This window comes from Diaporthe amygdali (genome assembly GCF_026229845.1).
Source record: "Diaporthe amygdali strain CAA958 chromosome Unknown NODE_52_length_282706_cov_64_790073, whole genome shotgun sequence".
NCBI classification, from domain to species: domain Eukaryota; kingdom Fungi; phylum Ascomycota; class Sordariomycetes; order Diaporthales; family Diaporthaceae; genus Diaporthe; species Diaporthe amygdali.
In genome coordinates this window covers 41,101-54,713 of record NW_026517072.1, presented here as the reverse complement: position 1 = coordinate 54,713, position 13,613 = coordinate 41,101, and the positions used below count along the sequence as shown (strand labels likewise).

Here is a 13,613-nt window from a genome sequence, read left to right as displayed (position 1 = left end):
TAGTCAGCAACCTTATTTGCTTTAGTTCAAGGACCTCTTGTATGCGCTCAGCCCTGAGCCCACTACAGATCCCGCTCGGAAGAGTCCCCGTCCTGGGCTTGCTCAACGAGAGCGTCCCGACTCCGGCTGTTCCACATCTCCTACCTCAAAACCAACCTCTTTCCCCACAACCGACGATGCCTTGTCGCGCCTGACTTTTGAAACTCTCTGAAGTGTGTCATCATTGATGGCAAGTCATACTTCTGGATACAGTAATCATTATAAACTGCTGATCTTTTATCATTCGTCTACGATATGACTCTTAAATAGCTAAACCTTCTGAAGTTGCTTTAATCTCGCTATGTATCTAACCTAGTCCCGGAATGGTAAACTAAATCGTGGGATGGGTGGTGCCCTGTCCAAGGCTTCCCACCCCCTTGGCCCTTGCTCTCACAGCACCCAAATCATCCACGTTCAAAACGCCGACGCCAGCGTCAACCAAAACTCTCCATACAACCTCCCTCAAGTTTGGAGGCTCTGATGGAGTATCCCAATATCGTGTCAGCAAGCCTCTTACTCCTGCTTGTTCGAGTTGGGTATAGGATGTGCCGTTATCGCTGGGGGAGACGTAGAGCATGGCGTTCCTGAATTCTGTCGAGGCAAAGTAAGAGTTCGACTGGTTGAACTTGTATGTGGGCGACTCGTTGTCTAGGCTGTCATCGCCGGCGACCAATTTTTCAAGCTTGGCATCCCAAAATATGTCCCTGTGGGTCGCATTCAGGGCAAGCACAGAATCAAAATTGCTGTTGCCCGATGCTACAATGGTAAGGGGCCTCATGATTCGAGTCGTACCGTTCCAGTACGTGAGGAAATCAAGGTCTCGCAACGATTGTAGTTGGGCGTCCATCTCCGCAAAAGCCTCCGGCCCTGAGCTTTTAAAGTCCACGAGGAGGACCAGAGTTTGCTCAGGGGCGAGGTCAAAAACGCCGCGTCGAGTATTAGTCGCCACGTTCTGCGCTTCCAATATACGTTGGAGGGGCTCCAAATATAGGGAACGTAGCGTAACATCTTTGTGTAGGTTTGCGTCAGAGTGCCCGACTAGAAGATCATTGTCTTTCAAGTGGACATCGGCTTCAACGCTTATGCACCCGGACCCGAGTGCTTCGAAGAGAGGGATCCGGCGCTCGTAATCGTTATGAGAATGAACTGGCACCGGTAAAACTTTACGCAGAAATAACTGGCGTTCCTCGCTCCAGACCTCGGGCATAGTGCCGCTAATATCGTGCCCAAACCAGTTATCGAAAGGGTCATTGGAAATGCGGACTAATCCAGCCTCGAGCCGATACAAATACACAGATTGTGCAGTGAAACTTATAACAGAGCCATTTCAGTAATGTAGAAGCGTCAGAGAAATCTTGCAGCGTACTCACCCGAGAAACAAAAGGCCACTGACATATTTGAATAGATTTCGTCTACCGCTATTGAAGACTTTTGATAGGGTCGTTTGCTTATTTGTGCCCTCGAGGCTCACAGATGCGGATGAGGTGGTATCATTGGCAAGCGATCTATTGTCGTGGAGGTTTATGAGGTGGTGAATGGAAGCCATGATGTATCTGTTGCTGGTTCCTTGTCACACGATCATCGGAAGAACCTTCTCACGGGGCAGAGCGGCCTTTGGATAAGGAGGCTTTTCGCTTACTAATGGATTTCTTATGAGGATTCTGCTGATGACATTTTAGGCAGCACTCGAGACCGCTTCCTTGTCGGTCTGTCGTGTATTCTCCACTTGACGCTTACCAGTTTCGGAGACCTGGTCAACCGTGGGAGCAGCTGCCGCAGAACCACACTCGTCTGGTCACCACCCTCCACATCTCACGAAGTAAATACTTGGCCACCAGACTTAGGAGGGTATTTCACTTCTATTGGACGGAATAGTAGCCCATCCTGCGAAATTACGAATTAAGGCGTCCTACCAACGGCATACTGTTCTGCACTCATAGTGCTTTTTGGAGGGACTGCGATACTGACATGTTACGGCCCATCCAATTGCCCCAAATGCCCCAATTAGGACGCTGGCCGGCGTAGCTATATGTTCACGCGTCCAGAGTGGCTCGTAGGATCGTGATGGATAACTAGACGCTTGTGCTTGTGGAACCCGTAGTTGTCTACTTAGGTACCTTGCACCCTGGAAATGTAGACGACAGTCTTCATTACCAGATATTTCAACTTGAAACAGGTAGTCACCCTGGGTCAGGTAGTCTATTGGAATTAGAATCGAGCCTGGACCTACTTCTAAAGGTACTTACAATTAAGGAATCATTGTCCCATTTCTGAGATCGCAGCAATCCCGCCCATATTTCTGAGATCATGGAAAACAGCCCAGCAGTGCTCTTTTCGACTTCCCAACTGCCCATTTCTCAAGTTTCTGGCTTTTCATTCCTCTACCTTCCTTTGTATATTGAAAATTCTCATCTCAAGGGTGTGGGTTCCACCCCCACGTCGGGCTCAATTCCCGTTAAGTTCCTTTTAGGTACCCGGTACCAGCTCCCCTACCTGGTTTCCCAGATCTGGAATTCCCGATCCTGGAAACGGGAAACGGAAAATAGGTCGGGTACATAGTGGTACAAGGCCGACCTCCTTCACAGTGCCCTGCGGAACGCCTCGATGTGCTGTCCCTGGTGACGAAATATTTATTCTCTAGGGTGTAAGGTGCCGGTAATCTTACAGAGGACTATGGATGATGGCCAGTATCAATTCATTAGCGAGACATATGTTTATGGCGCGATGCAACGGGAGATTTTCGATTTGCAACAGTGCGAAAAGCTTCTCATTCTTTGAAGTGGCGATATCACTTAGATTTGTTGTCAAGTTAGCCACAGCAAAGCAGTGGCGTGGGTTTCCTAGATTCTTGATATAGATATTCAAGCCTTCGTGTGGAAGCAAACGTACAGTGATATTCTTTTTTATTTAACACCTGTTCTGAACCAACACGCTGGCACCAAGGGGACCCGTTTGGGGCACGCGGCGGGGGAACCTCTTGGAAAAAGGAACCTGCTGGAAAAGGTACCTACTGAATGCAAATCTACTAGAGTGCTGTGGGATGGAATATACTGATCTAAGAATCACGAATCTACCACTGGGGAATCTATCATCCCAAATCTACTAGGAATAAGCACAGCGATGTGGATTGTCTGTACCGCACTACTGAGACTTTTCCTGCGGACTCAACGAGAACGACGTGGAGCCCTGTTGGGACTCTGGCCCTCGAGAGATCATCTTGCGAATGAGGCAGGGTGGCATTGTGGTTGGTTCGCTGAACATTGGGCGTGATTTACGGAGGCGGGGTCACAATATTGGTGTCTGCACTTGCGGCGCCAGGAGCAACGAGGCAAGCGTGCCTCTGAAGGAGAAGTGGTGTCGTCTCCAAGTGGGAGACTTGCCTCATTACCATATTGGTGGCGCGAAACCGGGGAGTCTAGCAAATCTCTCCCAAGATACTTCAAAGAGGAATTTCCTCATTGACGCGTCTCGTTGTGAGGAGGCACTGGTGTACGTGTTTGGCATCATAGATGTCAACAAAGTGATCGTCGCTCAAGAGTGTCTCGAATGTGCACATCGTCACTACGCAGAACACGGCTTCGGCCAAGGGGTCGCTATCATCATCCCGCATGACAACGGTATCAGAGCAGATACGGAGGATGATCAGCAGAGGCGCAAGAGGAAGATTGAAGATAGCTTAAGAGCGGCTGAGGAGAAAGAAACGAGGTTTATTCGTCAATTGCGAGATACGGCTGGATCTGCGTCTTCGGGCAGTATGAACCAACAGGGATATATATGCTCGTACTTATTGGTGTGCTCAAGTGTGGGTGAGCCGTTGTAGGAGGAGGTTACAAGACCTTGCTCAAGTTTGAGTTAGTCGTTGAGAAGCCTGAAGAGTCTGATGGGTCTGAGGATGAGCAGGAGTCAGCAGTTCATGAACTACGATGCACCCGCAGAAGAGCCGTCCGCCAGGTGTCAACTCGGTTCGTTGAAGTTTGTTCAATTCACTATCAATGGTACCCGAGTTGATTGTGAATCGTTCTGAAACTTCTAGTATCAGTGTGGGCAGGCAAGTTTACGTGTACCGCAAAACAGTAACTTATCTGGTCTCCCAATCAGTGAAAATTTCAGAATCTTTTCCCTCAGCTATCTTCATTGTTAATTCTGCCGTACTGTAGTTGTTTTTCCTCTGCAGCAATGGCCTCAGGCCAAGTACGTGTTGCCTGCGGCTGAAGGCCCCCGAGCCTGACCACAAGGGAGCAGGTGGCTACCCGAATACGTCTTCGTGCAGTATCTGCTGGCAAGATATACCTGCTAGCATTGTCATACTCCTCACAGGCACAGAGAATCTTCCGGAAACGAGGTCTCGGTTGATGGACTAACGGCTGCTGGCATATCGCAAACCTGCCAGGCTATTGCTACACGATGGCGGGCAAGAAGTCCCTTGGAGCCTTTGTAACAGAATGGCGAAAGTGTAGAACGAGGAGAGAGGAGGCCGCGGCTAGTAGACGGGAGCGTGGCCTCCTCAGGGGCTGTCTCGGAAGGTAAATGAGGTATAGTCATGCGCGTAGCCGGCTGAGAAGTCGTCTACGGCTGTGGAGGAACGACGGGCCATGCTGGGCTCCCCAATACCAGAGATCATAGCGGCATAGATACAGGAAAATACAGGATGCTGTCCTCGTTGTCATAGTCAAGCTTGTAATTGCTGGATCAGTATGACGACTAACGAATGCTCGGTCACCTGGCGTTGAACCTTTGTGTTCCGCAACCCTACCGTTCTAAGTTCTTTCTACGAGAAACTCACATCTCAATGTCCTCTTCAGTTACCCTATCAACCGTCTATGCCTTCAAACAGCCTTAGATCCTACTGTAATAGCAGCTTTAAGATTCTTATATGTTGTTATACCTGTATTTTGTCCAAATTTCAAAAACAATATCCCCTACAAACACTGACTTCTTCGCACTCCGTAACAGACAACGCTGCATCACGCGCCTCCAGCCCCCAGCATCAGCAACCCCAAGGTATCATTCGCAGTACAGGGCCCAGGATGTAAGATTGAGTGCGCCGGTATCTCGCCATCCTCAGTCGGGATCTGTATAGCAATCGTCTCAGTGGTACCAGGGTATGACGTGGCGTGACCACTCGCGCTGACATCAGACGTGTCTGCTGCAAATATGAGGCCGAACTGCCCACCAGACACATACACCTCAGTGGTGTCGTCCTCTGGGAGGGTGATGTGGGCTAGGCCAGACAAAAAGATGACCCACCTGGGAGGGAGTGGTCAGCATGTAGATATGCATGTGCGTATGCACATTGTCGGACAAACTTGGAAAAGGAACGGGCTGTCGAGCCTTGCGGCCATTGACAGGGTTGAGATTACACAAAGCTTAACCCGGGCTGGCTGCAGATACCCGAATAGCTGGACCTCGCTGCAACTGCAGTATGCAAGGCGAATCCCTCCAAATCACCAGCCCGGGGAATCAAATATCGGAGCCCGGCACTTACTGATTCGCAGGTGCATTGTGCACCCCAGCGTCATACTGCGCCGGCAGCACGCTATACGAGATCGTGCTGGTGTTCCCCAGCTGCAGCTGCGCGCTGCCCGCAGTGCCCTGCTGCGTCGAAATGGAGAAGGGCGTGTCCATCTGCCAGCACTCGAGCGTCGACGCGTTATTGGCCGCGCCCAGGGCCGTGAGATTGAATTGCAGGGCGACGACGGCTGCCGGCTGGAGCAACAGCGCGCCTGCAGCCAGTAACTTCGCTGCGGTGGGGAGCAGTCCCATGCTGTGCATCTCGAGCAATGTTGCACTGGCGGTGGATGGTAATTTGGCGGGGTAGGGAGGATGGTAAGCTGAAATGCAGGTGAAGCAGACAGGCAGATAGATTGGTAGGCTGACGGGAGACACGTAGGTTCACGAAAGATGCAGGAAAGAGGTGTTCGACCAGCAGAGTGCCAGTGGTTCGGTCAGATGCAAATCAGAGGCGCTTAGACGAGCAGCTAAGGTAGTCAAAGCATGTGCAGATCTTGAAGAGAAACAACGGATGATCGGAAATCACGATGTGATCGTCCATTTAAGAGAAGAGGTTGCATACATAGAGTGGGCCAGAAGGATCCAGGAAGTCCAGGGTCCTCGGTGGATGATCAAAATTTCTTGATCCCTATGCGCGTCCACCAAATACTCACACAGCTTTTGTCCCTACAATTCTCTTCCCTACCTAGTACTATCCCCTTTCCAGTGTAGTAATGACCCTTACAATCTTTCAGCTGTCTCGAAACTCCACAAGCGTCCGCGCCGCCAAGTGGAAATATTGCGCGATGGGACCATGGGAACGTTCCGTCCCGTGCTTCAATTCCTACGGAGAGGGCTGTAATACTCCTTCCGCCTGATTGCGTGTAAGAATCGGGCCGTGAACAGTGGATAGCGTTACATTGCATTGACCGGTGAGGCATCCATGCATCAAGAATTCCGATAGTGATTATAAGCGAGGACTCTGAGCCGGCGAGGGGCAGGAGCTGAACGGGGCCAAGATTTTGGGCGGGCGCAATGCTGAGAAGTTCAATCTATGCGAATTGACAGCTCACATGGTTGGATTACTTGTGCCCCGCAGTGTCGTGCTTGTAAGTGTGGGTGGGGGGAGAGGAGACATCGTCCTCCGTTCTCGCAGTCGTCAACGTTGGGAGGTCAGATATCTCTGGAATAGTCCTTAGAACTATGCCTTGACTATTGTCAAAATCCTCCATACTGGGTATGATTTCTATTCGAGGAGACCTTTGCGCATACTTTAATACTCTCTGCCGAACCATCGGATTACCGGAACTTGCAGCAAGGGACCTTGTGTGGAACCCGAGACATGCAGACTCGGGAAAGAGGGGAGGGGTGAATTTGGAGCAAAAGTACAGTGGGATGGAACCTCGCCTGCTTACGCATCAGGCAATGTGGATTTTCCTCAGTGAAATTCAACATCGGTCTGCGGATAGCGACCGAGTTCAGCAGGTGTTCCCAAGCGGCAGATAATCCCTGGACACTGCTATAAGAACCGTCGTTGGTGCCTATTTTGGGCTAGTGTGTTTATATTGTGGGCCTGGCACTCTTCTATGAGATCCAAAGACCATCCATCTCGTCACTTGGGTGCGCAGACCATCGTTCGTCTTTCCAAGGTTGGGCCCTAGGGCGCCATGACCCGACTATGTTGAGAACATGGCTGAAGATTTTCCCACTATCATAACCGACGAGGCGCGATCGCGGGCTCCCATCAGCAGTGAAACTGTCATAGGAGTGAGCGTTTTGTTCCTCTCTCTAGCGACAATATTCACTGGAACCCGCCTCTACACCAGATTTACCGTTTACCAGCAATTCTGGTGGGATGATTGTAGGTTCAACGAGTTCCAGACTACTTCCTTCGCGCAAGAGGCTCGAGCTGACAAATCCTTGGTGTGTTTTAGGGTCCATGCTCGTGGCCTGGATGGGCACCATCGTGCTGTGCACGCTGTTGGTGATGATGATGCAGCACGGCGGAGGAAGTACACAATCTCCATCAATTCGTCTCTTTTCCGCAGGCTGACGGCAGACACGGCAGTGCACCACGCAGACACGCCCGTCGCAGAATACAAGCAATATGTCGAGCTCTTTCAGGACCTCCAAATGGTCGCCCGCACGAGCATGTTCTTCGCCAAGCTCTCCATCCTGTTGCTCTACATTCGGCTCTTCTTTCCCAAGGGCGTCACACGCAGCGCACTCTGGTGGATCATTCAAATTGTCGTGTGGCTCAACTTTCTCTATACGGTTGGCCTGATTTTGGCTATCGCGTTGCAATGCGTTCCATACAATAAGCCTTATGGCAGCAGCTGCGTGAATCAGTACATGGTGTTGATTTCGGCGTCAATCATCAACATCATCAGCGATTTGCTCGTGCTATTAATTCCCATGGCATCAGTATGGCGGCTGAATATGAGCCGCAGGCGGAAGTGGGCTGTGTGGGCTCTGTTTGCCTTCGGGTCAGTTCAATCTTGTTCTTCATTGGGGTCCATCCACTTATATTGCCGCCTCCTAGCACACTCGCGCCTCTATCCAGCATCGCCCGCCTTGCCTACCAAGTACCCATGGCCGACGGAACAGACACAACGGTAATCTACATGATCGTAGTCATACTGGCTCTGGCAGAGCAAGTTATTGGCATCGTTGCCGGCTGCGCACCCATAGTAAGCACCTGGTTCGTCCGCCTCGTTCTGCGCAAAGGATCGCGGGACGCCAAAATAAGCCCAGCCGCCGCAGCAAACGCCCCACGCACTCTCACGCAGCGGTTCAAACTCGATAGGGAGGGCGGTGAACCCGAGACACCTCAGGAGAGGCGGCTGCGGAAATGGAAGCGGTCCAAGGCGTCGGATCCATATCCTACTTTAAACACTACGATACTCACCACGGCGAGTGAGGAGGCGCTCGATCCAGGTTTTGAGGCGCTTAGGAACGCGGAGTCGGGGCGGAGGTCCGATGCATTGGAGTTGAGCGACGTTACCTCTGTTGGGGGCAGAGACAGATATTGAGTCCCAGAATCCATAATTTTAGCTGTCTGCACAATCTTTTGTGGGTGTCCAAACTCTGTTCCATACGCAGCGCCATTGCAACCTTTGAAAGTAGCATGAAATCTGAATGTCAACCCTCCACCGTTTTCAAATCTTCGTGGGCTCCCAGCAAGTCGGCCTTGTCAAAATCCTCATCGCCTTTGGGCAGCTCCAGCGTCATTGTGTACATCTGGGCCGCCTTCACTTCGACTTCGCCGTCGCTCTCCAGCGCTAGAACGTGACCACCACGCTTCTTATCATCAGTAATGAAATGCAGGTGGTCGCCGTGAACACCAATACCCTGCAGATAGTGAGGCTGCCTGAAACCTACCAGAGTGCCACGGACGTTTTCAAAAGTAAAGGACACCTGGTTTTTGCCGATTTCAAGTAGACCCTGGTGCGGCTCTGTCTGTCCTGCTGCCGTTCTGACGGTAACAGACTTGAAAACACCATCTAGGCGCATAGCCAGAAGGTGATTCTTAGATCCAGGGCTGTACGGGTGCAATTAGCCGGTGTCCTTGGCCATGAGACTCGATATCTCGCACAACGAAGACATTGCAGCGTGAATGAGACTGCCCCAGCAGTAATGAGAAACAGAAGCTTTGAAAAGATAAATATACCTACACAAGCTTAGTCACAATGCCATTCAATTCCTCCTTACTAGGCACAACAGCCTTAGTAACAACCTCGGGCTTGAAGCGTGTTATTTGGGCGAAAGGGTGGATAGCATCACCGTTTGAATCAAGATCAACGATAGATCCATCCGAGAGCATCTGGTAGGCCTTTCCATCGAGCACGATCATCTCGCCGTTCATAAAGCGGAATGTGCCCAAGCCGTGGTCCCCGTGCTTGAGGAACTCGGAGATAGGCAGACCCTTGTCGGCGACACCGTCCATGAGCCCGAGCGCGAGGGAGTACTGAAACATTTGATTGTGCGCCATGCTTGATCTCCGTAGCTGCGGGTGTTAGAAGAGTTGAGAATGAAAGTAAAAACTTGCGTGGTGCCGTTAGACCTGCTTGAATCTGACTTGTCTTGAATTGGAAATATGTTTTTTCAGCGAACTTGAAGACGCGAGTGCCGAGCACGGAGGCGACGTTGGTCAAATACTCTGCAGCTTTCTGGAGCTGACTAAGAGTGGGTATGGGAGTACAAAAAATGATAAAGTCGTATGTGATAAGAGTTGATCGTAAGCTGTTGGTTGTGGTCATCCACCTATTGCAAGGCATTTGTGTGGGTACCTAAGCAGCTGTCCATCTCACAGAACCAACACTTCTCTAGTTCTGGTCGCAACTCTTACCCATGATTTTAGGTGTATTTGTCAGATGAACCTGATTGGACTAGTCACTGCCATACTCAATATTGGCCTACGACTCTGCTCTAGATTCCCTAAAGGCCATCATGATTTGGCTCTGAGACAGTCAGTACCATCTTAATCCTCGATGAGTGCGCCATTAGAAGTCTGGGACAACTTCAAATTTGTGAAGAAATAGACGGGTAGGCATGAGGCCTTTTGAAATTTGTCTAGATTGCAAGATGTGCCCTCTGACACGTAGTAAATATGTAGATATTAAGACTACATCCGACTGCATTCATAAATGCGGTTGATCCTTGAGTTTCAAAGTTGTCAGATAGAGCAACGAAGGCACTTGTGCGCTTCCCGCCTGGCTGTCATAAAAAGCCTTGATAGATCAGGCTGTGCAAGAGAAAAACCTAGACAAAGCTGCTAAAGCACAACTAGTGGGTATCTCGGGTGTAGTAATCCTGATTGATAAGGATTTCGTCAAAATGGTGGAAGGGGAGTTCATCGAAGCAGAAGGCTGGTCTTTGAACGCCGCGTTGATGCACGTCGAGGTCTTGGGTACATTGTCTGCATGTGGACGGGATGGCTTGCAGCTGACAGATACTATTCTTCCTTTTTTCTTTGGAAGCTACTGTCGCGCTCTACCATGCTATCGGCAGCAGAAACAAGGCAGTGCATGCCCAGGATGCTCTCGATATGCCCATCGATCACATCCGCAAGCCGCTTGATCACCAAGCGGAACGTGACGGGGTGCACTCAGACATGAAATAGACCAACGTGAAGCAGTTCTTATTGTTGCCATCTTCATGTTCCATATAAGTAGAGGGCAAGGGGATATGTGACTACACAGCCGACTGCTAGATTGAGCACACATGGGACTCTACTATACAGCTTTCAATCAGGACCTTTGGATTGAATAGCGTATTGCAAACTACTCTCCCGGATAGCCGTCTACTGCGTACTAAGAACCCCTGTCAAATCATGATTCTTGTACACTTGTATGCATCTCTTCCATAGCCAACATCATGCTCGCAATGCGGAAATGTCCCGTGCAAATCGGTGACAAGCAGGACCCAGTTCAGCTAGTGAAAGCGCACTGCACTAACTAAACCCCTTTCTCGCTTCTCTAATGTCTTTACAGGACTGGGAATTGTCTTCAGCGTTCACAGGAAAAGGACAAGCATTGACTGTAGCCGGTCACGATGTCTATAAATATCATGGCGTGTGGATCCGTTAGGGGGGTTAATTGTGCCGTGCTCCCTCTTTAACCTTAAAGACCCCTAGCAAATGACGGGCTAGTACCTCCTGTAGGGCTGTGTTTCTGAAACACTACAGGCTGTGGTTCTTTTCTTGCTAGAAACGTTCGAAATTGATTCTTGGCAGATGGTCCCAGAATAAATGGACACCGCGAGTGCGTGCTCGGCTCTAAGCGTTGCTCCGCCTCAGTAGCCGTGGTCTTGACTCGAGAGTTACCCGTTCCTGCATAGAAGGAAACTTCGGCCGGCTCAATATTATGTTATGAGTTCTTGCTGATGGTTGATGATCTCCTGAATGCTCATATTGGCATTAGCATGGAGCACTTCTCTCTCTACCCGGATTGAGTGGCGTAATTACCCGGCTAGCGACCGCGAGGCCTTCGTAGATGCCATCTCGTGCCTGACCAAGAAGCCCTCGGCCGGCGAGCACTTCGCCCCCTCTCAGAGCCGTTGGGAAGACCTCGCGAAAACCCACCAGATCCTTACGCACGCTGTTCACGGCAACGAAATCTTCCTTCCTTGGCACCGTGCCTTCGTTTCGACTTTCGAGGCCCTACTACGCAACGAGTGCGGATTCGACAGGCCCCTGTCATGGTGGGATGAGACTCTCGATGCGGGCAAGTTCAACGAGAGCAGCATTTTCACTCCTGAGTATTTTGGCTCGCTGCCCGAAGCAGTCGACGACGACAACGATAAGTTCTGTGTCACCGACGGCAAATTTGCCAACCAGACCTGCAATATTGGACCGGGAGGGGACAACAACACTGTCCACTGTCTGTCGCGCGCGGGTAATGAAACGATCTCTGGAGAGATCACCACGGATTACATCAAGTTATGTTCGCAAATAGATCGCATCCGCCAGTTTACCGGCTGCCTGGAGACTGGGTAAGAACTCTAGTCGACCCTGAATTCTTTCAGTTACAAAATTTGCTTACAATTTGCCTGTGACAGAACCCACGCTTCCGGCCACAACGGCATCGGCGCCGTCATGGGAGACGTCTGGGCTGCGCCCGAGGACCCCGCCTTCTTCATGCACCATCTTTTCGTCGACGCACAATACGCATCGTGGCAGGAGGGCGGGAACGGCACGCGTAAGAGCGCCGCCAGTCTCGCGGGCGGCTGTGCCGACTGGAGCTACCCCTGCACCAACCCCCTGAAGATGGATACTGTCCTGAGCCTCAACGGCCTCGTGCCCGCGAACTTGACCTTGGGGGATGTCATCGATACGCGCTCCGGCTCGCTGTGCTACGAATATGACTACTACTTCTAAGACTCGATCCCTTCAAGAGTAGTTATTAGGAAGGCTTCTACAGTGCTTTCCGGAGACCGGCCGTGTTCGTCCCAGGGCCAGATAATCATTTCGATCATACCGACTGACCACATCCCAGTTGGGTCGTTCATTTCTATTTGTAAATATTCAAATCTAAGTTATAAACAATTAATATTTTCACCCCGTGCGTGGCAGATATCTATTTGTTTGGTTTGTGTGTTGTCTTAGCTTTCAGCAGTCAGCCACTCCCTAGCATGTATTGATCTTGTGCCGTCCTCGATCAAGCAAAGGCAGTTTAACAGGATCGTCGATGAGTTCCCCGCTGATCCATGTGAGTGCTCCAGGTCTTCAAGCGCCACCCACATGAAACAGGCTGAAGGAGCTCGGAAGGGATCCCACACCAGGTCACCGCTTCGAAATCTATTCGGCGTTCTTGACATGCGATTTCCGGCTCAAATTTATGTAATCATTGAGTGTCGGCCTCGTGCGCGAAGCAGCGTTACTGCAAGTGATATTTTCCCGCATGTGCGCTGTGCATGCTTACCATGCCTGAGTCTCCCTGCTTTTCTGTCAGCAACGTCAAGGAGGCTGGTTGAGTTGATGCTGCGTAACATAGTCACCTAGTTACACAACGTGCTATGATCACGCACCCTGAACACTGGACAAATAGGGAGTACTGGGGGCTGCAGGTGGGACTTGACGCAGGCAGAGGGTGAGCGTGAGGAAGACTGACCGGTAGACCAAGATGTAAGCGCCGCCGAAAGAAAAAGATGCAGGCTGAGCTCGTGGCGCTCAAATGGGCAAAGATCGGTGTAGCTTGTGTATGCATGCATGTAGGCCATCTTCTTACCAACACATACCTAGAATTTCGCTTCCCCCACCATAAGATGGACCGAAGGGCTCTAGTTGCTTACTTGGTGGTGCTTCTAATCTTTTAAGCTAGGATGAAGGCTTTTTCCTTTTCAGCTATAGCCTCTGTAATCAAATCGCGCCCAGATAACCCACAACCTAAGCTGTCAGCAACGGCGATCTCGTGAGCTGCGTCCGAATTTCTGACGTACATAAGTGCTCGCCAAAACCAAAAAGGGCTCTCACACATTTGAGGCTGAGCCCGCGAGGAAGAAGCGCCATCTTCTTTTGTCCAGTCAGACGACTAGGTAAGTTCGAGCTACTGATTGGCCTCTTGATTCACTCAAAATGGTTATCG

At 50.7% G+C, this 13,613-nt stretch overlaps 6 protein-coding genes across 6 annotated transcripts; 3 read left to right on the top strand and 3 right to left on the bottom strand.

Annotated features, from left to right (window-relative positions):
• Positions 1–370: 370 nt before the first annotated feature.
• Positions 371–1,585, bottom strand: J7T55_011033 (uncharacterized protein; the record flags this gene model as incomplete). The annotated part of the gene is made up of 2 exons (XM_053135144.1): positions 371–1,253; positions 1,410–1,585. The coding sequence occupies 2 exons, from the start codon at positions 1,583–1,585 to the stop codon at positions 371–373; spliced, it is 1,059 nt and encodes a 352-aa protein (XP_052987101.1).
• Positions 1,586–3,262: 1,677 nt separating this feature from the next.
• Positions 3,263–4,400, top strand: J7T55_011032 (uncharacterized protein; the record flags this gene model as incomplete). The annotated part of the gene is made up of 3 exons (XM_053135143.1): positions 3,263–3,791; positions 3,896–4,001; positions 4,214–4,400. 3 exons carry the CDS (start codon positions 3,263–3,265, stop codon positions 4,398–4,400), a joined length of 822 nt encoding a protein of 273 aa, XP_052987100.1.
• Positions 4,401–5,003: 603 nt separating this feature from the next.
• J7T55_011031 (uncharacterized protein) lies at positions 5,004–5,811 on the bottom strand (the record flags this gene model as incomplete). Its single annotated transcript, XM_053135142.1, has 2 exons — positions 5,004–5,286; positions 5,525–5,811. 2 exons carry the CDS (start codon positions 5,809–5,811, stop codon positions 5,004–5,006), a joined length of 570 nt encoding a protein of 189 aa, XP_052987099.1.
• Positions 5,812–7,218: 1,407 nt separating this feature from the next.
• J7T55_011030 (uncharacterized protein) lies at positions 7,219–8,561 on the top strand (the record flags this gene model as incomplete). Its single annotated transcript, XM_053135141.1, has 4 exons — positions 7,219–7,390; positions 7,464–7,509; positions 7,578–8,015; positions 8,093–8,561. 4 exons carry the CDS (start codon positions 7,219–7,221, stop codon positions 8,559–8,561), a joined length of 1,125 nt encoding a protein of 374 aa, XP_052987098.1.
• A 109-nt stretch (positions 8,562–8,670) lies between these two features.
• J7T55_011029 (uncharacterized protein) lies at positions 8,671–9,980 on the bottom strand (the record flags this gene model as incomplete). The annotated part of the gene is made up of 4 exons (XM_053135140.1): positions 8,671–9,070; positions 9,204–9,535; positions 9,651–9,708; positions 9,949–9,980. 4 exons carry the CDS (start codon positions 9,978–9,980, stop codon positions 8,671–8,673), a joined length of 822 nt encoding a protein of 273 aa, XP_052987097.1.
• A 1,298-nt stretch (positions 9,981–11,278) lies between these two features.
• J7T55_011028 (uncharacterized protein) lies at positions 11,279–12,406 on the top strand (the record flags this gene model as incomplete). The annotated part of the gene is made up of 3 exons (XM_053135139.1): positions 11,279–11,291; positions 11,451–12,021; positions 12,088–12,406. The coding sequence occupies 3 exons, from the start codon at positions 11,279–11,281 to the stop codon at positions 12,404–12,406; spliced, it is 903 nt and encodes a 300-aa protein (XP_052987096.1).
• Positions 12,407–13,613: the final 1,207 nt, after the last annotated feature.